Source organism: Gigantopelta aegis, chromosome 3, assembly GCF_016097555.1.
Source record: "Gigantopelta aegis isolate Gae_Host chromosome 3, Gae_host_genome, whole genome shotgun sequence".
In the NCBI taxonomy this organism is placed as follows: Eukaryota; Metazoa; Mollusca; class Gastropoda; order Neomphalida; family Peltospiridae; genus Gigantopelta; species Gigantopelta aegis.
This window is the reverse complement of record NC_054701.1, coordinates 335,774-363,035: the sequence shown is the minus strand read 5'-3', so window position 1 is coordinate 363,035 and position 27,262 is coordinate 335,774. Positions and strand designations below refer to the sequence as shown.

At 37.9% G+C, this 27,262-nt stretch overlaps 1 protein-coding gene across 1 annotated transcript in view; it reads right to left on the bottom strand.

Annotated features, from left to right (window-relative positions):
• The window catches only part of LOC121367331 (tRNA (uracil-5-)-methyltransferase homolog A-like), a 58,121-nt gene that overhangs the window by 7,527 nt on the left and 23,332 nt on the right, over positions 1-27,262 (bottom strand). The window contains exons 4-9 of the mRNA XM_041491435.1: positions 25,455-25,558; positions 18,009-18,060; positions 13,626-13,686; positions 12,796-12,917; positions 11,434-11,509; positions 2,743-2,859 (exon numbers count right to left, since the gene is read on the bottom strand). Of these exons, the coding sequence (XP_041347369.1) occupies positions 2,743-2,859; positions 11,434-11,509; positions 12,796-12,917; positions 13,626-13,686; positions 18,009-18,060; positions 25,455-25,558 (532 nt within the window). The remainder of the gene's footprint in view (positions 1-2,742; positions 2,860-11,433; positions 11,510-12,795; positions 12,918-13,625; positions 13,687-18,008; positions 18,061-25,454; positions 25,559-27,262) is intronic.

Below are 27,262 nucleotides of genomic sequence, written 5' to 3'. Positions count from 1 at the left end.
TAGTTTGTTCACACACTGTCTATAAAGTGTTTAAAGCTTGTGTTAGACGTGAATACCTGTAGTTTGTTTACACACTGTCTATAAAGTGTTTACAGCTCATGTTCTTCTACTTATGGAGGCCTGCTCTGGGTGGATCATGAATACCTGTAGTTTGTTCACACACTGTCTATAAAGTGTTTAAAGCTTGTGTTAGACGTGAATACCTGTAGTTTGTTTACACACTGTCTATAAAGTGTTTACAGCTCATGTTCTTCTACTTATGGAAGCCTGCTCTGGGTGGATCATGAATACCTGTAGTTTGTTCACACACTGTCTATAAAGTGTTTACAGCTCACACTGTCTATAAAGTGTTTACAGCTTACACCGTCTATAAAGTGTTTAAGGCTCACACCGTCTATAAAGTCTTTAAAGCTCACACTTTCTATAAAGTGTTTAAAAAAGAAAGAAATGTTTTATTTAACAATGCACTCAACACATTTTATTTACGGTTATATGGCGTCAGACATATGGTTAAGGACCACACAGATTTTGAGAGGAAACCCGCTGTCACCACTACATGGGCTACTCTTCCGATTAGCAGCAAGGGATCTTTTATTTGCGCTTCCCACAGGCAGGATAGCACAAACCATGGCCTTTGTTGAACCAGTTATGGATCACTGGTCGGTGCAAGTGGTTTACACCTACCCATTGAGCCTTGCGGAGCACTCACTCAGGGTTTGGAGTCGGTATCTGGATTAAAAATCCCATGGCTCGACAGGGATCCGAACCCAGTACCTACCAGCCTGTAGACCGATGGCCTGCCACGACGCCACCGAGACCAGTATAGAGTGTTTAAAGCTCACACTGTCTATAAAGTGTTTAACGCTCACACTGTCTATAAAGTGTTTAAAGCTCACATTGTCTATAAAGTGTTTACAGCTCACACTGTCTATAAAGTGTTTAAAGCTCACACTGTCTATAAAGTGTTTAAAGCTCACACTGTCTATAAAGTGTTTAAAGCTCACACTGTCTATAGAGTGTTTAAAGCTCATATTGTCTATAGAGTGTTTAAAGCTCACACTGTCTATAGTGTGTTTAAAGCTCATATTGTCTATAAAGTGTTTAAAGCTCACACTGTCTATAGAGTGTTTAAAGCTCAGACTGTCTATAGAGTGTTCAAAGCTCACACTGTCTATAAAGTGTTTAAAGCTCATATTGTCTATAAAGTGTTTAAAGCTCACACTGTCTATAAAGTGTTTAAAGCTCACACTGTCTATAAAGTGTTTAATGCTCACACCGTCTATAAAGTGTTTAAAGCTCACACTGTCTATAAAGTGTTTAAAGCTCATATCGTCTATAAAGTGTTTAAAGCTCATATCGTCTATAAAGTGTTTAAAGCTCACACTGTCTATAAAGTGTTTAAAGCTCACACTGTCTATAAAGTGTTCAATGCTCACACTGTCTATAAAGTGTTTAAAGCTCATATTGTCTATAAAGTGTTTAAAGCTCACACTGTCTATAAAGTGTTTAAAGCTCACACTGTCTATAAAGTGTCCAATGCTCACACTGTCTATAAAGTGTTTAAAGCTCACACTGTCTATAAAGTGTCCAATGCTCACACTGTCTATAAAGTGTTTAAAGCTCACACTGTCTATAGAGTGTTTAAAGCTCATATTGTCTATAGAGTGTTTAAAGCTCACACTGTCTATAGAGTGTTTAAAGCTCATATTGTCTATAAAGTGTTTAAAGCTCACACTGTCTATAGAGTGTTTAAAGCTCAGACTGTCTATAGAGTGTTCAAAGCTCACACTGTCTATAAAGTGTTTAATGCTCACACTGTCTATAAAGTGTTTAAAGCTCATATCGTCTATAAAGTGTTTAAAGCTCATATCGTCTATAAAGTGTTCAATGCTCACACTGTCTATAAAGTGTTTAAAGCTCATATTGTCTATAAAGTGTTTAAAGCTCATATTGTCTATAAAGTGTTTAAAGCTCACACTGTCTATAAAGTGTTTAAAGCTCACACTGTCTATAAAGTATTTAAAGCTCTCACTGTCTATAAAGTGTTTAAAGCTCATATTGTCTATAGTGTTTACAGCTCACACTGTCTATAAAGTGTTTAAAGCTCACACTGTCTATAAAGTGTTTAAAGCTCATATTGTCTATAAAGTGTTTAAAGCTCACACTGTCTATAAAGTGTTTAAAGCTCACACTGTCTATAAAGTGTTTAAAGCTCATATTGTCTATAAAGTGTTTAAAGCTCACACTGTCTATAAAGTGTTTAAAGCTCATATTGTCTATAAAGTGTTTAAAGCTCATATTGTCTATAAAGTGTTTACAGCTCACACTGTCTATAAAGTGTTTAAAGCTCACACTGTCTATAGTGTTTAAAGCTCATATTGTCTATAAAGTGTTTAAAGCTCACACTGTCTATAAAGTGTTTAAAGCTCACACTGTCTATAAAGTGTTTAAAGCTCTCACTGTCTATAAAGTGTTTAAAGCTCACATTGTCTATAAAGTGTTTAAAGCTCACACTGTCTATAAAGTGTTTAAAGCTCTCACTGTCTATAAAGTGTTTAAAGCTCTCACTGTCTATAAAGTGTTTAAAGCTCTCACTGTCTATAAAGTGTTTAAAGCTCTCACTGTCTATAAAGTGTTTAACGCTCACACTGTCTATAAAGTGTTCAAAGCTCACACTGTCTATAAAGTGTTTAAAGCTCATACTGTCTATAAAGTGTTTAAAACTCATGTTCTTTTACTTACGGAGGCCTGCTCTGGGTGGATCGACAATAGCAACAACATGAGACATGTGTACGGTCTTCATCACACCATTGATGATATCCTCTACCTTACCACAGTGGAACTCTATGTTTGTCACTCCTACAACAAAAATACTATGATCAAATACACCCTTAAAACTACACAATGCATGACAATAGGTTTTATACTAAGAATACACAGCATATGACAATATGGACATGTTTTATACAGTAGAGAATACACAACATATGACAACATCTAGATGTTTTGTACTGTTAACTAGCAGGATAATTTTCATTTTCCCATTTTGGCAAATTACATTTTTTATATTGTTTACAAATGAAGTCAAGTAATAATTTTAGGTTTTACTACCAATGTGAAATTCTTCCATACACATTTATTATAAAGGGTATGTCCAAAGTTGTCCAAATGTAAATTACATTGCTGGATGAGTGTGTCACGTGATTCAGTTCTGAGATTTTGAATGAGTGAAAAACATAAAGACATCAAAATTAATTTTCTTAACTGGTACACACTCACATAGACTGGCATCATGTGTTTTTGATAAAATAAGCAAACAAATTAAAATATAATAAAAACAAAACTTCGTAAATACAATAATACTTTATTTATTTCAAGTCATATTAGGTTATTGTGAAAAACAGTGATAATCTCCCAGGAATGTCAAGTTTTCAACCAAGAAACAAGTCATTCAGTTCTACAGGTGTTTCCACCAGGGGTGGGGAAAAGCCCTTTTTTCCCGGTCTGGGACCGATTCTCGATCTCTGAGACCGAAATTATTTTTTAAAAATACACGTTTGCCGGTCCCACTTTTGTCATTCTTGTCGGTCCGAAACACCTGTCCATTTCTATTACTGGAACAAATTCCTATCAGTCAAGCGGACCGGCCAGCCCAGACATCGGTATCTCGTGCATGATTTAAAATAATAAATAAATAGTGGTCAATTAGTGGTCTGGTGTTTCAGACGTTTGTGATTTTAAAGTCTGCCTAAGTATATCGCCAGTCACTGAAGTCGGACCTACAGTAGTGTCAATCGACTGCCACTAGGCTAGACATTTGTCAAAGTCGCTGAGTCGGTCAAGAGATTACACAGACATTAACGATAGCACCATACTTGGTTTAGAGAGCCATCAATGTATTACACTCCAATTAAAACAAAGGACCCAGAATTTGAAACTGGTTACAATCAACATCTGTTAACACCTGTGTACCGATCTCTGTCGGGTCGAGTGTCCTAGTCCGAAGCAAGAGGCTTTTGTGCAATACAAACTGCTTAAAATAGCATAAAATAAAGTGAAATAATCTATAAATGTATTTATTGTTGACTGTTCAATGTAGTGTATCCAATAATTATAAAGGATTTTAAAATTAACAAAAGGTTTCCACCTTTTTTTTTAACAAGTGGGAGTAAGCAGAACAGCTACATGTACTGTTATCTCAAGAGCCAGTAGAGGTCAAATTTCATCCAATCAGTGATGACGTTATTACTCTCTTTGTCTAAACATGTGCTAGCTCAGGCTGTCAAACGCTTCAACGGTGCCATCTTTTATTAATTTTCAAGATACAGTACTGAATGCTCGTACTTTTTATACATATATGGGAATTAAAATTCATAACTTTTATTCCTTTTTTATATTATTTATTCTATTATGTAAAATATATACAATTTGTGGGGGTTTTCACTGATCATTTTTTTTTTTCATGTTAATTGTTTTGCGTTTTGCGTTATTTTAAAAAATAACTATTTGGCAAATATCGTTTTTTTTTTTTTTTAATTTAATATCTCCCACCCCGCCCGGTTGTGACGACATCAAGTGGGACCAACTGACAATTTTATTTTTCCCCACCCCCGGTTTCCACTATATTTTGACAAACGCCATGTTTCGATAGTTTCAACTAAGAAACAAGCCATTCATTTCTACAGGTGTTTCCACTATATTTCGACAAACGCCATGTTTCGATAGTTTCAACTAAGAAACAAGCCATTCATTTCTACAGGTGTTTCCACTATATTTCGACAAACGCCATGTTTCGATAGTTTCACTGGCTGTCTATTTTTGTTCTTGTTATGGTGGTGTAGGGCCACATTCCATGCAATAATTTACATCAAATTCTTCTTTTGAAAATAAAATCATAAAATGTTTGAAAATTGTAAAAAATATTGAATAATTTTCAGAACAATAAACAGTTTTAACTGAAAACATATGTACATTATGTACTTGTCATAGATTAATGCAGACCTTGTCTTTTAAAGTGCACGAGTGTGATCGCACTCGTACAGCGCACGTAATTTTAATCTGGCGAGTATGAAAAATAATGCATATTACACTTAACAGTGTACGTGAAATAATTGTGTATATTGATTGCCACTATTTACCTTATGAAAGACCAGAAGAAAAAAAATGTGACGTGAATGGTAGCCTCCATACAAGCTTTTAATATACGACTGGTACTTATCTTTGCTATACAAATCGGAAAACACAGATTTAATAAGACATCTTCGAAGACATACCAATCCGATCAAAACTTCTCTGTCTAGTTAATTTATTATTAATTAGAAACAGTCCACTTTTGTAAGGTAATAGATCACAACATCTGATAAGGATAACTAATTTATACTGTTCATATAGTTATAAGAGAAAAGGGATTGAATTAAATAGTGGCTTCTGCAGCATACACAAATGAACTCGTTACGGAAATCAGCTAAGTTGGTAAAATTGTCTGGATTAGTTCATAACTGTTAGCCTACAAAGCTTACGTGAGGTCCCGAAAATGGTGTAATTTTATACTTTAAAAAAACAAAAAAAACAAAAAAACATTTAGGCGGAATAATAAAAAGAAGGAAAAGAAATGATAACAGGTATGTAGGAATAAGCCTAGGTTTTTTTTTAATGTCTATTATTTTTCTCTTTTATCTTAAAAAAAAAATCAAATAAAACTTCATTTAAATATTTGTATTTCAGCCAGAGGTTAATGAATGTGCATATATATATGTATATTTAGAGAATAACTAACGAGCTACGAGGAATTACGGATTATCTGTCCGGAGTGAATTAATGTTTTACAGCATTAATTCACGAGGGACAGATAATCCATAATTCCTCGTAGTGAGTTGGTTATTCTCTTTATTACCCATTGTCAATCTTCAACGATTTTAAAAGTATATTTACGTTCTCGCTGCTGTAACAACTAACAAGCTCTACCAGCCATAACAATATATTCATATGCGCCGTTACCGGTGCACACCCAACAGTATCCACCAAAGAATAGTTCCAAAAAAAACCAGTCAAAATAATAAAAAGAAAACATTTATAAACATTTGTACATATATTTTGATTTTTAATTCCGTAAATGTTTGTATCGTAAAAAAATATTTGAAGTTCGTAGTAATAGTTTGACCGATGAATGGAATCATGAATGAACAAAAAGTAGTCCCGGCAGTATATAATTGCCAATCAAATCTTGTCTTTTTAAAGCCAGCCAATCAGTGACTGTAGAAGCAATCTGCACACTGTGCAGAGATCGAAAAAATATTACCCCATATATTTGAGCCCATATGGGTAATAAATATATGTACACACTATTGTAACAGTAATCAATGATCATTGCTGACTATTTAATTTTGTTTCGTTTGTTAGAAAGTCACAAACCAAGTGACTGGAACAGGATTTGATGTGCAGTACTCTGTAGCATATTGACCAATCAGAGCTATCGGGGTCAGATTATTTTTACTCTGGAAATTCTGCACGCACATGCTAGTCTACTCGACAACTTATTACACATTGATGATGGGGTCTAAAATTAGAGGGTTTTTATTATCTTTATTATGCTATCTCACGTTTGGAATAAAATCCTTTGTAATGACAGATTTTGTATATTTTTTTATCAGCAACACTGGGGCTGTTCTAGATAAATGATGTAATGCTGTCAAGACCGTTCTAACTTGAAGCAGTAGGTCAAATGGCATGTTAAAAAATGTCGAGGGAGGGAGACTGGTTGCATAATTGTTGAATTAAAAATGCCACGTGAATGTCAATGTCCCAAACAACACTATCAATTGAAGTAATTGTAGGCCTACGTTTCACAAGTTATTTTAAAAAATGTTTTAATAATATGAGTTGGTAGTGCACACCTAAACCACCTCCTCGGAACCAGTGTCTTTTTCCCATCCCAACTATCCTAATCATGTTTGTTGTACATAATAATGAAATTCAAGACAAGTTGATTCCTATATGTTTAGCTGCACGTTCATATAAATAATTGTGTGCATCAAATTATCTGAATAGTACATATTGTAATCAAAAAATCAAATTGTCTGCATCAGTGTATACATGTCATAATTATAGTTCTATAGTACTACTCCTGAAACTTTTTAATAAATTATTACTCCATTCCTGAAAGGGAAAAGAAGTCAGATTACACTAATGAACCAAACAACATAAAATTAGAAGAAAACATTATTGATTTATTGGTTAATTTTTGCAACATATGTCTCTGCATTTACATGTACCAATTACTTCATAAATTAATAATACTTGGTTTTCACTCACTTTGGGGCATTTTGATGAGTGCGATTTTTCACTCGCCTAAGTGTTTTGAGGTGTGCGATTTTTCACTCGCCTTTGTTTTTCAAAAGCCAAGGACTGGATAAGGCTAACAGATTTATACTGTTCATATAGTTATGAAAAAAAGGGCATTGAATTAAATTGTGGCTTCTATAGCCTACACAAATGAACTTGTTACTGAAATCAGCAAAGTGGAGGCATTTTCGTCAACAAACAGTGTCGCACGAGGGCGCTGAAATCAGTACTTTGTGTTGCCACCGGCAGCAGCAATCACTGCGCGACATCTCCTTGGCATAGACTGAATCAGTCTCTGAATCTGGGCACGTGGAATCCTAGCCCATTCTTCCTGCAGTGCATGTGACAGTTGTGGAAGCGTCTGAGGCTCCTGGTCACGCTGGCGTACACGTCTGTCCAGTTCGTTCCATAGATGTTCAATGGGGTTGAGATCTGGCGATTTTGATGGCATTGGCAGCACATTAATGTTCTCATTCTGTAGGAAATCCATTGTTACATGTGCCGTATGCGGCCTGGCATTGTCCTGCTGAAAGAGTTCTCTCTGTCGATCCAAAATGAGAAGCATGTGACGGCGAAGAATTTCATTCTGGTAGTGTACAGCTGTCAGGTTGCCTTGTACGAACACAGTTCACTTCTGCCAGTGTATGAGATGGCTCCCCACATCATGACACTCCCTCCACCGAATCTGTCACCTTGGGCAATGCAGTTGTTGGCAAAATGTTCATTGCGGTGTCTGTAAACACGTTGTCATCCATCACGTCGTTGTAGAAGGAAACGTGACTCGTTGCTGAACCATACTTGCCGCCAGTTTCCCAAGATCCACCCCTGCACATTCCTGCACCAGCGAACACGTACATGTCAATGTTGACGTCGCCAACATACGGTCTCCTAGCCTCTCGAAGTTGGTTCCCAAAGGTTTGTGCAGACACCCTTCTTAAACCAGGTATGCGTCCAGCAGTGTTTGTTGCTGTGGCAGTTCAGTGACGCAAGTGCAGAACCTGGATGTAGCGATCTTGTCCTGCAGTTGTTATGCGAGGTCTTCCACTTCTGGGCCGGTCTTTAGCTGACTGAAACTGCTGGTACCTGTCCCAGAGACGTGAAATGGTGCTCTGATGGACGTTCATGTGGTGCGTGACTGCTGACTGCGATTCGCCTAACTGGAGGCTGCCTATTGCAATATTTCGATTCGGCAGGCTTAGTCTTGGCATCTTGTAACTCATCTACGTCGAAATGGAAATGAGGTATCATTGCAGCTTTAAATACCCATCACTACACCAATCTTTCCCCCCCCCCCCGAGTTTCAAGTGCCTTCTCCAAAATCTGACCATTTGATGCCGATTTCCCGCAATTGTCACACAACGTGCGTTAAATTTGTTTTAGGGTGCATTTTGGCATGCTGTCCCATTCCAGGAACATTAACAAACATGGTCATTCAACAACATTGTAAAAAAAAATGATATTTTGTAAAATCAAACACTTTTCTTCTTTCCCTATCACCTATGCGTTTCTTTTTTGACAGAGTATATTTCTATGGCACTGCTCCTAATATTTTTGAATAACTCCATTCCTGAAAGTGAAAATTAGTCAGACTACACTAATGAACCAAACAACATAAAATTACAAGAACACATTATTGGTTTATTGGTTCATTTTTGCAACATATGTCTTTACATTTACATGTACTAATTACTTCATAAATTAATAATGCTTGGTTTTCACTCGCCTTAGCATTTTGATGAGTTAAATTTTTCACTCGCCTAAGCGTTTTGAGGTGTGTGATTTTTCACTCGCCTAAGCATTTTTAGGTGTGTGATTTTTCACTCGCCTAAGCATTTTGAGGTGTGTGATTTTTCACTCACCTTAGCATTTTTATGAGTGCAATTTTTCACTCGCCTAAGCATTTTGAGGGGTTTGATTTTTCACTCGCCATGGTTTTTCAAAAGCCAAGGACTGATTAATGTCTAATCCTCTCTTGTTCTACGTATCAAGGGAACCACAATTCGGATTGGCACCTTAAGTACCCTAACACAGGTATAGAAATATATATTTTCAAAAAATATAACTCCCCTGAACCACCTTGATTTGTATTAAATATAAATGTACATGTAAACAGGCCCCCAACAGAAATTACTGAAAATAATTTTACTGTGACACACTAGTTGTCCATTTTTATTGTTCAGTGTAACGATCACGTGGGATATATCATCTAACTTTGACAGGTCTAATGTCAGTGTAAAGGTCACGTGGAATATCATCTAACTTTGACAGGTCTAATGTCAGTGTAAAGGTCACGTGGGATATCATCTAACTTTGACCGGTGTAATGTCAGTGTAAAGGTCACAGGGAATATCATCTAACTTTGACAGGTCTAATGTCAGTGTAAAGGTCACGTGGATTATCATCTAACTTTGACCAGTCTAATGTCAGTGTAAAGGTCACGTGGGATATCATCTAACTGACAGGTCTAATGTCAGTGTAAAGGTCACGTGGAATATCATCTAACTTTGACAGGTCTAATGTCAGTGTAACAATCACGTGGAATATCATCTAACTTTGACAGGTCTAATGTCAGTGTAACAATCACGTGGAATATCATCTAACTTTGACAGGTCTAATGTCAGTGTAAAGGTCACATGGGATATCATCTAACTTTGACAGGTCTAATGTCAGTGTAAAGGTCACGTCAGTGTAAAGGTCACTTGGAATATCATTTAACTTTGACAGGTCTAATGTCAGTGTAACAATCATGTGGAATATCATCTAACTTTGACAGTCTAATGTCAGTGTAACGATCATGTGGAATATCATCTAACTTTGACAGTCTAATGTCAGTGTAACGATCATGTGGAATATCATCTAACTTTGACTGTCTAATGTCAGCTATAACTCTGCAGGTATTTCTGATGACCGGAGTTTGCTATGTGAGGTATTTTATTAGTACCAAAATATTGCATACGCAAAAGCTGATAACATGTTCACTATATCTCACTATTTATGGTATTATAATTAAAACATAAAGCTGGTAGCTTGACTAGAAGCATGCTCAATATTTATGGTATTATAATTAAAACATAAAGCTGGCGGCTTGACTAGAAGCATGCTCAATATTTATGGTATTATAATTAAAACATAAAGCTGGCGGCTTGACTAGAAGCATGCTCACTATTTATGGTATTATAATTAAAACATAAAGCTGGTAGCTTGACTAGAAGTATGCTCACTATTTATGGTATTATAATTAAAACATAAAGCTGGCGGCTTTGACTAGAAGCATGCTCAATATTTATTGTATTATAATTAAAAAATAAAGCTGGCGGCTTGACTAGAAGCATGCTCACTATTTATGGTATTATAATTAAAACATAACGCTGGCGGCTTGACTAGAAGCATGCTCACTATTTATGGTATTATAATTAAAACAAAGCTGGCGGCTTGACTAGAAGCATGCTCACTATTTATGGTATTATAATTAAAACATAACGCTGGCAGCTTGACTAGAAGCATGCTCACTATTTATGGTATTATAATTAAAACATAAAGCTGGCAGCTTGACTAGAAGCATGCTCAATATTTATGGTATTATAATTAAAACAAAGCTGGCAGCTTGACTAGAAGCATGCTCAATATTTATGGTATTATAATTAAAACATAAAGCTGGTAGCTTGACTACAAGCATGCATGCAGCTCAATATTGAGAGAGAAGAGACACTTCGTTGTTTGTGTTCAGGCTGATAGTAACGTAATACTTTTAATACTGAGAGTACTCGCCCTAACTTTCACAACTATCTAATAAACAAATTAGGAGAAAATAGACTTGTAAATTTTCAATGTTAAATTCCTATTTAAAATGATTAAATTTAATAAAAGTTCACAAATTCAAAATATCTACATATGTATTAGTTTGTGATGATACCAAACTACAGAACTATCCAATCAAATTTGTAAAAAAAGATCTCTCTATTACATGTAGTTTGTAAACACTACCCATGAGAATACTTATACAAAGTGGCAAATTGGAAAATATGGTGGGGCTTTTCTCTCTACAACAGTACAGCAGCGAGTGAAAAGAAACTGAGGTTATGATTTAATCACCGTTAAGTTGTGCATTGGCTTTTGCATCTTCAACAGCCTGCTTGCACATCTCAAAGCCAATCACCTTTGAAGCTTTCTGAAATAAAAAATGTAACATACCCTGTACTTTCAATCTATTTCAGCTGTCGGACAAATCAGCAGATCCTAACAGACGTTTAAATGTTAAAATAACATATTTCAGTTATCAGACAGATACGAGATATAAAAAGACGTTTATATGTTAAAATAACATATTTCAGTTATCAGACAGATACAAGATACTAAGACGTTTAAATGTTAAAATAACATATTTCAGTTATCAGACAGATATGAGGTATAAAAAGACGTTTAAATGTTAAAATAACTTATTTCAGTTATCAGACAGATACGAGATATAAAAAGACGTTTAAATGTTAAAATAACATACTTCAGTTATCAGACAGATACGAGATACTAAGACGTTTAAATGTTAAAATAACATATTTCAGTTATCAGACAGATACAAGATACTAAGACGTTTAAATGTTAAAATAACATATTTCAGTTATCAGACAGATACGAGATATTAACAGACGTTTAAACACATATTTAAATGTAAAAACAACTATTTCAGTTGACCAGATACTTATTGCTATGACATCCGTTTGTATTTCTGTTTCAGCTTTCAGAACATCACCAAATATCAATAGAAGTTGACTTAAGGAATATTTCAGCTTTAAGAACATCACCTAATACCAATAGACGTTGACTTAAGGAATATTTCAGCTTTCAGAACATCACCAAATACCAACAGAAGTTGACTTAAGGAATATTTCAGCTTATAGAACATCACCAAATACCAATAGAAGTTGACTTAAGGAATATTTCAGCTTTCAGAACATCACCTAGTACCAATAGACGTTGACTTAAGGAATATTTCAGTTTTCGTGCATGCAGCTATGACACCAATTTCATGAAATTTGCCAAAAGTGAAAAATTAGTTTGTTAATGAGGTTAACATCTACTGCATTAAGGAAAAGTTAAAATTCACCAACAATATTTTCATCCAGTTTGGTTCAAACAATGTTAACCACACATTATAATTGGACTGCATGGTCAACATTATAATGTATATGCAGGTCTTTAGTCAGATTTTACCCAGAGATTTGTACATAAAAGTATTAATAAGGTATTAATTTAAACAATATTATTGTAACCATGCATTACAATGCCAGAAATGGGACTGGTCAACATCATTTTCCATTAAATATTAAATAAATCTATTCTAAAAAACCCCACAATAAATAACAAAAAAACACTTGAACAAAATAAAACAAAAATACCCCCTCCCCCCCACACACACACCAAAAAGAGAGGAACAAAGAAATCATTTTGTAATCTCACTTTTGCTACACATAGGCCAATGGTTCCTGTCCCGCAGCAAATATCGAGTACGACCGTGTTTGGCTGGATGTCACACCAATCAATGATCTGGTTGTACAGCAGTTCAGCAGCTAAAGTATTTACTGAAACACAAATCAAACAACAGTTGAACATTCTGCATCCTAAAGTGACAGACCCTAGTTTATAAACACTACGTCATATTTTTCATAATGGTACATTTGGGTGCGCTCACAAAGTAATGTTATATTTGGGTGTGTTCACAAAGTAATATTATATTTGGGTGTACTCACAAAGTAATGTTATATTTGGGTATGCTCAGAAAGTAATGTTATATTTGGGTGTGCTCAGAAAGTAATGTTATATTTGGGTGTGCTTACAAAGTAATGTTACATTTGGGTGTGCTCACAAAGTAATGTTACATTTGGGTGTGCTCACAAAGTAATGTTACATTTGGGTGTGTTCAATTTTATAATATTTGGCCATTTTGTCGACCCAATTGTTATAAATGTGGGTAAATTGTGTCACTTTCCCAGTTTAAATGGCTTAAACAAGTATTACACTACACCGGTTTTGCAACAATCAATCATCTTCGACAGAACATTAAGATGCATCCTGTATTTATTATCATCATCAAAAGGAGTTCAGAGAAACATTTCATTGCCACTTTTCTTCTAAATTCAAAACATGAAGGTCACTCCTTTAGCATTTTATAATATGTTTAATCGGCCAAGAAATTCCGATTGGAGACATTCCCCAAACCCTCACATTTATGCAAATGAATTTTACAGCTGCTTTTTCGGCAGCATTGCTGCCACCACAAATTTATGTACCTTGAAAAAAGGAATCTGGAGAAATTCTGAATTTCATTCCAAGCAGGTCTTCATAAATATGCTGCAAAACGAACATACATCTGAATTACAAACCAAAATGCACAATAATCGACATGACAATTAAGTTTGTTTTCAGTTTACATAATGTACAATATATCATATAGAGTAGTGAATATCAAAATAGTTCTGTTACTACACTTAATCTTGCATTAATGATGGCATATGTTTAATGTAGTAAGATTCTGAACTTTGAACTAAAGACAGGGCAAATGTTGGCTGGTCAAATGTAGCCCTTTAGAAAATAATTTTGAGTCATTTCACTAATGCCATTAACCTTCTGACTACTGCAGACGAGATATCTCGCCCGACATCATGCCAGTCGACATACTGTACACTGTATACAGTGCATTCCCCAATTCATATCTCTTGCCGTTTTGCATAAGACACTCACCGAAAGAAAAAATATTCTTAACAGGAAACAAGTTTTATTTTACAACATGGTAGCTTGTGTTTGTTGGTTTTCAGTGGAAAATAGCTTGGAATTTTGAGTTCAAACAATGGTTTTCAGCAAGTATTTTCGCTTGACAACAATGGCGGCATGCCGCAGTAATTTTCAGGGATCAATAGCTGATTATGACAGCTAATTTGATAATAAATTTGATCGTTTTACCAACAACGAAAATCAGCAAATTTTGCGATATGAATCGTAGTTCGTTTTGAAAAAAAAATTCTGGTGAGAAAACCAGTGTTATCAGTGAAGACTTCATTGGGAATAAATGATCAAAAGGAACAAATACTTCATTGGGAATACGTGATCTAAAGGAACAAATACTTCACTGAAGACTTCATTAGGAATACGTGATCAAAAGGAACAAATACTTCATTGGGAATAAGTGATCAAAAGGAACAAATACTTCATTAGGAATACGTGATCAAAAGGAACAAATACTTCAATGGGAATAAGTGATCTAAATGGTCACAGATTGGCATGCTTCACTGAAGGACATCAACAATGTCCCTATTTTCTTGGAAGAGTTGCTATTATTCTGCTTCCTCTACCACAGAGGACACTAGACCTACTTAGCTAAGTTACACTGTAACCACATAAATATCAACACCTTATTAAAGGCACAACATCACGGTCATTATCCAAGGCCTTATTTTTCTAAATAGGGATCATAACTAAAAGTTACATTTTGTGTGTTTTGGTGTGATATTGCAAGATGCGGTAATGATAAAAACACAGTTTTTTGGTGTGATATTTCAAGATGCAGTAATGATAAAAAGATTGAGTGTTTTGGTGTGATATTGCAAGATGCGGTAATGATAAAAAGACTGTGTTTTGGTGTGATATTGCAAGATGCGGTAATGATAAAAAGAGTTTGTTTTGGTGTGATACTGCAAGATGTGGTAATGATAAAAAGAGTTTGTGTTTTGGTGTGATATTGCAAGATGCAGTAATGATAAAAAGTTTGTGTTTTGGTGTGATACTGCAAGATGTGGTAATGATAAAAAGAGTTTGTGTTTTGGTGTGATACTGCAAGATGCAGTAATGATAAAAAGAGTTTGTGTTTTGGTGTGATATTGCAAGATGCAGTAATGATAAAAAGATTGTGTTTTGGTGTGATATTGCAAGATGAGGTAATGATAAAAAGAGTTTGTGTTTTGATGTGATATTGCAAGATGAGGTAATGATAAAAAGACTGTGTTTTGGTGTGATATTGCAAGATGTGGTAATGATAAAAAGTTTGTGTTTTGGTGTGATATTGCAAGACGCAGTAATGATAAGAAGAGTTTGTGTTTTGGTGTGATACTGCAAGATGCGGTAATGATAAAAATAATTTTAGTTTTGGTGTGATATTGCAAGATGCGGTAATGATAAAAAGAGTTTGTGTTTTGGTGTGATATTGCAAGATGCAGTAGATGCGGTAATGATAAAAAAAAGTTTTTGGTGTGATATTGCAAGATGTGGTAATGATAAAAAGACTGTGTTTTGATGTGATATTGCAAGATGCGGTAATGATAAAAAGAGTTTGTGTTTTGGTGTGATATTGCAAGATGCGGTAATGATAAAAAGAGTTTGTGTTTTGGTGTGATATTGCAAGATGCGGTAATGATAAAAAGATGGTGTGTTTTGGTGTGATACTGCAAGATGTGGTAATGATAAAAAGATGGTGTGTTTTGGTGTGATATTGCAAGATGAGGTAATGATAAAAAGAGTTTGTGTTTTGGTGTGATATTGCAAGATGTGGTAATGATAAAAAGAGTTTGTTTTGGTGTGATATTGCAAGATGCAGTAATGATAAAAAGTTTGTGTTTTGGTGTGATATTGCAAGATGTGGTAATGATAAAAAGAGTTTGTGTTTTGGTGTGATATTGCAAGATGCGGTAATGATAAAAAGAGTTTGTGTTTTGGTGTGATATTGCAAGATGCGGTAATGATAAAAAGAGTTTGTGTTTTGGTGTGATATTGCAAGATGCAGTAGATGCGGTAATGATAAAAAAAAGTTTTTTGGTGTGATATTGCAAGATGTGGTAATGATAAAAAGAGTTTGTGTTTTGGTGTGATATTGCAAGATGTGGTAATGATAAAGACTGTTTTTTGGTGTGATATTGCAAGATGTGGTAATGATAAAAAGACTGTTTTTTGGTGTGATATTGCAAGATGAGGTAATGATAAAAAGATGGTGTGTTTTGGTGTGATATTGCAAGATGAGGTAATGATAAAAAGAGTTTGTGTTTTGGTGTGATATTGCAAGATGTGGTAATGATAAAAAGAGTTTGTGTTTTGGTGTGATATTGCAAGATGCAGTAATGATAAAAAGTTTGTGTTTTGGTGTGATATTGCAAGATGCGGTAATGATAAAAAGAATTTGTGTTTTCGTGTGATACTGCAAGATGTGGTAATGATAAAAAGAGTTTGTGTTTTGGTGTGATATTGCAAGATGTGGTAATGATAAAAAGATGGTGTGTTTTGGTGTGATATTGCAAGATGTGGTAATGATAAAAAGAGTTTGTGTTTTGGTGTGATATTGCAAGATGTGGTAATGATAAAGACTGTTTTTTGGTGTGATATTGCAAGATGAGGTAATGATAAAAAGATGGTGTGTTTTGGTGTGATATTGCAAGATGCGGTAATGATAAAAAGATGGTGTGTTTTGGTGTGATACTGCAAGATGTGGTAATGATAAAAAGAGTTTGTGTTTTGGTGTGATATTGCAAGATGTGGTAATGATAAAGACTGTTTTTTGGTGTGATATTGCAAGATGAGGTAATGATAAAAAGATGGTGTGTTTTGGTGTGATATTGCAAGATGAGGTAATGATAAAAAGAGTTTGTGTTTTGGTGTGATATTGCAAGATGTGGTAATGATAAAAAGAGTTTGTGTTTTGGTGTGATATTGCAAGATGCAGTAATGATAAAAAGTTTGTGTTTTGGTGTGATATTGCAAGATGCGGTAATGATAAAAAGAATTTGTGTTTTCGTGTGATACTGCAAGATGTGGTAATGATAAAAAGAGTTTGTGTTTTCGTGTGATACTGCAAGATGTGGTAATGATAAAAAGAGTTTGTGTTTTGGTGTGATATTGCAAGATGTGGTAATGATAAAAAGATGGTGTGTTTTGGTGTGATATTGCAAGATGCGGTAATGATAAAAAGATGGTGTGTTTTGGTGTGATACTGCAAGATGTGGTAATGATAAAAAGAGTTTGTGTTTTGGTGTGATATTGCAAGATGAGGTAATGATAAAAAGATGGTGTGTTTTGGTGTGATATTGCAAGATGAGGTAATGATAAAAAGACGGTGTGTTTGGTGCGATACTGCAAGATGCAGTAATGATAAAAAAATAGTGTGTTTTGGTGTGATACTGCAAGATGCAGTAATGATAAAAAGATGGTGTGTTTTGGTGTGATATTGCAAGATGCGGTAATGATAAAAAGATGGTGTGTTTTAAAAAAGTGTTTGTAATGGTGTGATATTGCAAGATGCGGTAATGATAAAAAGACGGTGTGTTTTGGTGTGATACTGCAAGATGTGGTAATGATAAAAAGAGTTTGTGTTTTGGTGTGATACTGCAAGTTGCAGTAATGATAAAAAGACGGTGTGTATTGGTGTGATACTGCAAGATGAGGTAATGATAAAAAGATGGTGTGTTTTGGTGTGATATTGCAAGATGAGGTAATGATAAAAAGAGTTTGTGTTTTGGTGTGATATTGCAAGATGTGGTAATGATAAAAAGAGTTTGTGTTTTGGTGTGATATTGCAAGATGCAGTAATGATAAAAAGTTTGTGTTTTGGTATGATATTGCAAGATGCGGTAATGATAAAAAGATGGTGTTTTGGTGTGATATTGCAAGATGCTGTAATGATAACAGAATCTCACCAACTCTCCATGGATGTGTTCAAAGGGCAAAGTCTTCTCTTCTTTTATTGACCTGCAACAGATAACAAATTAACATCTTTGAATCTACTATCAAATATAATCATAAATTCAAAGATAATTTTATTGTATGTCTTTTCAAGTTGATGAAAAATAAATATTCATGATTTTCTAAATAAAACCCAGATGTAACAAAGTTATTTGAAAGACATAAAAGTTACATGAAGTGTATTTTGAAAATAATTTTATTTATATGAGCATTTAGACAAGAATGCATATAGTCACATAAGGTGGAAAGTGAGTCCAGACTTTTTCAGATAATTGTATTTGGTAATTCCGTGGGTAGGAACCCTGCTTCCAGAGGGTGTGCAAGTCTTTCCTCCTCCATATGAACAGAATATGATCATCCAATTTTACTGCAACTACACGGTTCTCTTTGGTAAAAGGATGACTTGATATTGCAGCAAATCAGATTAAGTATCGACAGATGTACAGCTGGAGTTCCAGAAATTACAGGCTGTGGTAGAATTCCATGATGATTCCAGTCTGTCTTAGTTACATCCATATATGGAGGTGAAGGTGTCACACTGATTTCCAGATGGTAGAGGCTGTGGTAGAATTCCATGATGATTTCGGTCGGTCTTAGTTACATCCATATATGGTGGTGAAGGTGTCACACTGATTTCCAGATGGTAGAGGCTGTGGTAGAATTCCATGATGATCCCGGTCTGTCTTAGTTACATCCATGTCTGGAGATGATGGTGTCACAGTGGATTTCCAGATTGCTACTGGTATGTGTCATATCATACAGGCTGTATTTATTGGAGATATGAATCAGTTTCAGATGAATATTCCTTTTTTTGTGCCACCACATTTTTACTTTGCAGTTTGTTATATTTTCACACCTCTACTGTACCCTCCTACATGTAGGTCCATATCAGCATCTTGTTCTCATAAGCAACACACATAAACGTAGTAGTCTGCTGTACCCTCCTACATGTAGGTCCATATCAGCATCTTGTTCTCATAAGCAACACACATAAATGTAGTAGTCTGCTGTACCCTCCTACATGTAGGTCCATATCAGCATCTTGTTCTCATAAGCAACACACATAAACGTAGTAGTCTGCTGTACCCTCCTACATGTAGAGAGAGAGACAGACAGACAGAGAGACATAGAGACACCCTCCTTTGCAACCAAATGCATGGCAAGACAATCAGGAGCAATATCACTATGACTTGCTGCTATGACACAAATGTTGACTGCTGTCCCAGTGGCTGGTGATACCAATGAAGAGTTTGACGTTTTTCTGTAAGCAGCATTGTAAAAATTCATGAGGAATGCAAAGACATCTCTATTTTCAAAGATAACATGAACTGATTTACCAGTAAGAGAGACTAGCGCAGTGATTGTGTGCTGAATGTTAGGATGCCAGACCCACCTAAACAAATTCTCCTGACCAATACAAAAAATCCCAAAGTAAAGACTGGTAATCATGACAGATTCCCACTATGCCCGACTCTGGTGGAAGTAAAGACTGATCATCATGGCAGATTCTTACCGTGCCCGACTCTGGTGGAAGTAAAGACTGGTAATCATAGCAGATTCTTACCGTGCCCGACTCTGGTGGAAGTAAAGACCGGTAATCACAGCAGATTCTTACTGTGCCCGACTGGTGGAAGTAAAGACCGGTAATCACAGCAGATTCTTACCGTGCCCAACTCTGGTGGAAGTAAAGACTGGTAATCACAGCAGATTCTTACCATGCCCAACTCTGGTGGAAGTAAAGACTGGGAATCACAGCAGATTCTTACCGTGCCAGACTCTGGTGGAAGTAAAGACTGGTAATCACAGAAGATTCTTACCGTGCCAGACTCTGGTGGAAGTAAAGACTGGTAATCACAGCAGATTCTTACCGTGCCCGACTCTGGTGGAAGTAAAGACTGGTAATCACAGCAGATTCTTACCGTGCCCGACTCTGGTGGAAGTAAAGACTGGTAATCACGATAGATTCTTACCGTGCCCGACTCTGGTGGAAGTAAAGACTGGTAATCACAGCAGATTCTTACCGTGCCCGACTCTGGTGGAAGTAAAGACTGGTAATCACAGATTCTTACTGTGCCCGACTCTGGTGGAAGTAAAGACTGGTAATCACAGCAGATTCTTACCGTGCCCGACTCTGGTGGAAGTAAAGACTGGTAATCACGACAGATTCTTACCGTCCCCGACTCTGGTGGAAGTAAAGACTGGTAATCACAGATTCTTCTTACTGGTGGAAGTAAAGACTGATTCTTACCATGCCCGACTCTGGTGGAAGTAAAGACTGGTAATCACAGATTCTTACTGTGCCCGACTCTGGTGGAAGTAAAGACTGGTAATCACAGCAGATTCTTACTGTGCCCGACTCTGGTGGAAGTAAAGACTGGTAATCACAGCAGATTCTTACTGTGCCCGACTCTGGTGGAAGTAAAGACTGGTAATCACAGCAGATTCTTACTGTGCCTGACTCTGGTGGAAGTAAAGACTGGGAATCACAGCAGATTCCTACCGTGCCCGACTCTGGTGGAAGTAAAGACTGCTAATCACGACAGATTCTTACGTGCCTGACTCTGCCCAACTCTGGTGGAAGTAAAGACTGGTAATCACAGCAGATTCTTACCGTGCCTGACTCTGGTGGAAGTAAAGACTGGTAATCACAGCAGATTCTTACCGTGCCCGACTCTGGTGGAAGTAAAGACTGGTAATCACAGCAGATTCTTACCGTGCCAGACTCTGGTGGAAGTAAAGACTGGTAATCACAGCAGATTCTTACCGTGCCCGACTCTGGTGGAAGTAAAGACTGGTAATCACAGCAGATTCTTACTGTGCCCAACTCTGGTGGAAGTAAAGACTGGTAATCACAGCAGATTCTTACTGTGCCCGACTCTGGTGGAAGTAAAGACTGGTAATCACAGCAGATTCTTACCGTGCCCGACTCTGGTGGAAGTAAAGACTGGTAATCACAGCAGATTCTTACCGTGCCCGACTCTGGTGGAAGTAAAGACTGGTAATCACAGCAGATTCTTACCGTGCCAGACTCTGGTGGAAGTAAAGACTGGTAATCACAGCAGATTCTTACTGTGCCCGACTCTGGTGGAAGTAAAGACTGGTAATCACAGCAGATTCTTACTGTGCCCGACTCTGGTGGAAGTAAAGACTGATAATCACAGAAGATTCTTACCGTGCCCGACTCTGGTGGAAGTAAAGGTAATCACAGCAGATTCTTACCGTGCCCGACTCTGGTGGAAGTAAAGACTGGTAATCACAGACAGATTCTTACCGTGCCCGACTCTGGTGGAAGTAAAGACTGGTAATCACAGCAGATTCTTACCGTGCCCGACTCTGGTGGAAGTAAAGACTGGTAATCACAGACAGATTCTTACCGTAGACTCTGGTGGAAGTAAAGACTGGTAATCACAGCAGATTCTTACCGTGCCCGACTCTGGTGGAAGTAAAGACTGGTAATCACAGCAGATTCTTACCGTGCCCGACTCTGGTGGAAGTAAAGACTGGTAATCACAGCAGATTCTTACCGTGCCCGACTCTGGTGGAAGTAAAGACTGGTAATCACAGCAGATTCTTACCGTGCCCGACTCTGGTGGAAGTAAAGACTGGTAATCACAGCAGATTCTTACTGTGCCCGACTCTGGTGGAAGTAAAGACTGGTAATCACAGCAGATTCTTACCGTGCCCGACTCTGGTGGAAGTAAAGACTGGTAATCATGACAGATTCTTACCGTGCCCGACTCTGGTGGAAGTAAAGACTGGTAATCACAGCAGATTCTTACCGTGCCCGACTCTGGTGGAAGTAAAGACTGGTAATCACAGCAGATTCTTACTGTGCCCGACTCTGGTGGAAGTAAAGACTGGTAATCACAGCAGATTCTTACCGTGCCCGACTCTGGTGGAAGTAAAGACTGGTAATCACCGTGCCCGACTCTGGTGGAAGTAAAGACTGGTAATCACAGCAGATTCTTACTGTGCCCGACTCTGGTGGAAGTAAAGACTGGTAATCACAGCAGATTCTTACTGTGCCCGACTCTGGTGGAAGTAAAGACTGGTAATCACAGCAGATTCTCACAGCAGATTCTGACCGTGCCCGACTCTGGTGGAAGTAAAGACTGGTAATCACGACAGATTCTTACCGTGCCTGACTCTGGTGGAAGTAAAGACTGGTAATCACAGCAGATTCTTACTGTGCCCGACTCTGGTGGAAGTAAAGACTGGTAATCACAGCAGATTCTTACCGTGCCCGACTCTGGTGGAAGTAAAGACTGGTAATCACAGCAGATTCTTACCGTGCCCGACTCTGGTGGAAGTAAAGACTGGTAATCACAGCAGATTCTTACCGTGCCCGACTCTGGTGGAAGTAAAGACTGGTAATCACAGCAGATTCTTACCTGGTGCCCGTGACTCTGGTGGAAGTAAAGACTGGTAATCACAGCAGATTCTGGTGGAAGTAAAGACTGGTAATCACAGCAGATTCTTACCGTGCCAGACTCTGGTGGAAGTAAAGACTGGTAATCACAGCAGATTCTTACCGTGCCCGACTCTGGTGGAAGTAAAGACTGGTAATCACAGCAGATTCTTAGATTCTTACCGTGCCCGACTCTGGTGGAAGTAAAGACTGGTAATCACAGCAGATTCTTACCGTGCCCGACTCTGGTGGAAGTAAAGACTGGTAATCACAGCAGATTCTTACCGTGCCCGACTCTGGTGGAAGTAAAGACTGGTAATCACAGCAGATTCTTACCGTGCCCGACTCTGGTGGAAGTAAAGACTGGTAATCACAGCAGATTCTTACCGTGCCCGACTCTGGTGGAAGTAAAGACTGGTAATCACAGATTCTTACCGTGCCCGACTCTGGTGGAAGTAAAGACTGGTAATCATCACTTAGCAGATTCTTACAGATTCTTACCGTGCCCGACTCTGGTGGAAGTAAAGACTGGTAATCACAGATTCTTACTGTGCCAGATTCTTACCGTCCCCGACTCTGGTGGAAGTAAAGACTGGTAATCACGACCGATTCTTACCATGCCCGACTCTGGTGGAAGTAAAGACTGGTAATCACAGCAGATTCTTACTGTGCCCGACTCTGGTGGAAGTAAAGACTGGTAATCATGACAGATTCTTACCGTGCCTGACTCTGGTGGAAGTAAAGACTGGTAATCACGGCAGATTCTTACCGTGCCCAACTCTGGTGGAAGTAAAGACTGGTAATCACAGAAGATTCTTACCGTGCCAGATTCTGGTGGAAGTAAAGACTGGTAATCACAGCAGATTTTTACTGTGCCCTACTCTGGTGGAAGTAAAGACTGGTAATCACGACAGATTCTTACTAAAGTGTAATCACAGCAGATTCTTAACTCTGGTGGAAGTAAAGACTGGTAATCACAGCAGATTCTTACTGTGCCCGACTCTGGTGGAAGTAAAGACTGATAATCACAGAAGATTCTTACCGTGCCCGACTCTGGTGGAAGTAAAGACTGGTAATCACGGCAGATTCTTACCGTGCCAGACTCTGGTGGAAGTAAAGACTGGTAATCATGACAGATTCTTACCGTGCTAGACTCTGGTGGAAGCAAAGACTGGTAATCACAGCAGATTCTTACCGTGCCCGACTCTGGTGGAAGTAAAGACTGGTAATGGTGGAAGTAAAGACTGGTAATCACAGCAGATTCTTACTGTGCCAGACTCTGGTGGAAGTAAAGACTGGTAATCACAGCAGATTCTTACCGTGCCTGACTCTGGTGGAAGTAAAGACTGGTAATCACAGCAGATTCTTACCGTGCCTGACTCTGGTGGAAGTAAAGACTGGTAATCACAGCAGATTCTTACCGTGCCCGACTCTGGTGGAAGTAAAGACTGGTAATCACAGCAGATTCTTACCGTGCCCGACTCTGGTGGAAGTAAAGACTGGTAATCACAGCAGATTCTTACCGTGCCCGACTCTGGTGGAAGTAAAGACTGGTAATCACAGCAGATTCTTACTGTGCCCGACTCTGGTGGAAGTAAAGACTGGTAATCACAGCAGATTCTTACCGTGCCTGACTCTGGTGGAAGTAAAGACTGGTAATCACAGCAGATTCTTACCGTGCCCGACTCTGGTGAAAGTAAAGACTGGTAATCACAGATTCTTACTGTGCCCGACTCTGGTGGAAGTAAAGACTGGTAATCACAGCAGATTCTTACTGTGCCTGACTCTGGTGGAAGTAAAGACTGGTAATCACAGCAGATTCTTACCGTGCCCGACTCTGGTGGAAGTAAAGACTGGTAATCACAGATTCTTACTGTGCCTGACTCTGGTGGAAGTAAAGACTGGTAATCACAGCAGATTCTTACTGTGCCAGACTCTGGTGGAAGTAAAGACTGGTAATCATTGCAGATTCTTACCGTGCCCGACTCTGGTGGAAGTAAAGACTGGTAATCACAGCAGATTTTTACCGTGCCCAACTCTGGTGGAAGTAAAGACTGGTAATCACGACAGATTCTTACTGTGCCCGACTCTGGTGGAAGTAAAGACTGGTAATCACAGCAGATTCTTACTGTGCCTGACTCTGGTGGAAGTAAAGACTGGTAATCACAGCAGATTCTTACCGTGCCCGACTCTGGTGGAAGTAAAGACTGGTAATCACAGATTCTTACTGTGCCTGACTCTGGTGGAAGTAAAGACTGGTAATCACAGCAGATTCTTACTGTGCCAGACTCTGGTGGAAGTAAAGACTGGTAATCATTGCAGATTCTTACCGTGCCCGACTCTGGTGGAAGTAAAGACTGGTAATCACAGCAGATTTTTACCGTGCCCAACTCTGGTGGAAGTAAAGACTGGTAATCACGACAGATTCTTACTGTGCCCAACTCTGGTGGAAGTAAAGACTGGTAATCACAGCAGATTCTTACTGTGCCAGACTCTGGTAGAAGTGAAGACTGGTAATCACAGCAGATTCTTACCGTGCCAGACTCTGGTGGAAGTAAAGACTGGTAATCATGACAGATTCTTACCGTGCTAGACTCTGGTGTAAGTAAAGACTGGTAATCACAGCAGATTCTTACTGTGCCCGACTCTGGTGGAAGTAAAGACTGGTAATCACTCTGGTGGAAGTAAAGACTGGTAATCATTGCAGATTCTTACCGTGCCCGACTCTGGTGGAAGTAAAGACTGGTAATGGTGGAAGTAAAGACTGGTAATCACAGCAGATTCTTACTGTGCCCGACTCTGGTGGAAGTAAAGACTGGTAATCACAGCAGATTCTTACCGTGCCCGACTCTGGTGGAAGTAAAGACTGGTAATCACAGCAGATTCTTACCGTGCCCGACTCTGGTGGAAGTAAAGACTGGTAATCACGACAGATTCTTCCCGTGCCTGACTCTGGTGGAAGTAAAGACTGGCAATCACAGCAGATTCTTACCGTGCCCGACTCTGGTGGAAGTAAAGACTGGTAATCATGGCAGATTTTCCAGATCCTTCAGAAAAGTAGTGAACAAGAGAGGATTTGACGCCATCTAACTCTTCCTGAGGTGAATAAAAAGAGAAAATTAATATGGCTGTAATGAGACATTTTACCTATGTACACACCTGTGATAATAACAAGTTTTACCTCTTTAAACACCTGTGATAAGTGTTAGTAACAGGTTTTACCTGTATAAACACCTCTGATAAGTGTGAATAACTAGTTGTAGAGGGTAAATAACTAGTTTTATCTCTCACAGATGTAGAGGGTAAATAACTAGTTTTATCTGTCACAGATGTAGAGGGTAAATAACTAGTTTTACCTGTCACAGGCGCAGAGGCTAAATAATTAGTTTTACCTGTGACAGGTGTAGAGGGTAAATAACTAGTTTTACCTGTCACAGGTGTCGAGGCTAAATGACTAGTTTTACCTGTCACAGGTTTAGAGGGTAAATAACTAATTTTACCTGTCACAGGTGAAGAGGCTAAACAACTGGTTTTACCTGTCACAGGTGTAGAGGCTAAATAACTAGTTTTACCTGTCACAGGTGTTGAGGGTAAATAAAGTTTTTTCCTCTTGACAGGAGTAGAACCGGCTGGTAGATACAGGGTTCACAGCTCAGTACCGGCTCCAACCAAAAGCGAGTTCTTAAAGAGCCCAATGGGTAGGTGTAAGGCCATTACAGGGTGTATACTACCAAATCAAATCCCATAGACGACAATAGTAACATATGTGGCTAAAACTCCTACCTGCAATGTATCAATCGACATAAACGCCACGGATATAAATACTACCACCCCTCACACTTAAAGTGAATCAGAAAAAAATGGGGGTCAAGCTGCTTGTTTCTGAGATAACGGGTAGCATCTATGACTACCCTAGTTCTGCACAAAATCTGAGTACTTTTTTTTTTACAGCTACCCCATACATGTTTCAAACACAAGGCCACCTGACACATTGGTACTAGATGAAATAAAATTGCATATTTTTTTTACCCAGATGAAACAATTATTTTTTACAACCAAGACACTCACATTTATAACCAATCACAGGACTTGTGGTGTTCACTTCTCTATTAAAAGTTGAGCGCACCTCGAACTTTGACCCAGCCGGAAGTTATTTGGTTTAGTACTACCTATATCCTCTTCTCTTTCACTAACCAACTAACAACTAACCCACTGTCCTGGACAGACAGCCCAAATAGCTGTGTGTGCCCAGGACAGTGTGCTTGAACCTTAATTGGATAAAAGCACGAAAAAAAGTTGAAATAAAATTTAAAAAACAGGAGTAGAGGGTAAAAAATGTCTTAGCTGTGACAGGTGTAGAGGGTACATCACTAGTTTTACCTGTGAAAGGTCTAGAGAGTAAATTATGTTTTACCTGTGATAGGTGTAGAGGGTAAATAACTAGTTTTATCTGTGACAGGTGTAGAGAGTAAATTACTAGTTTTACCTGTGACGGGTGTAGAGGGTAAATAACTAGTTTTACCTGCGATAGGTGTAGAGGGTAAATTACTAGTTTTACCTGTGATAGGTGTAGAGAGTAAATTACTAGTTTTATCTGTGACAGGTGTAGAGAGTAAATAACTGTTTTATCTGTGATAGGTGTAGAGGGTAAATAACTAGTTTTACCTGTGACAGGTGTAGAGGGTAAATAACTAGTTTTACCTGTGATAGGTGTAGAGTAAATAACTAGTTTTACCTGTGACGGGTGTAGAGAGTAAATAACTAGTTTTACCTGTGACGGGTGTAGAGAGTAAATAACTA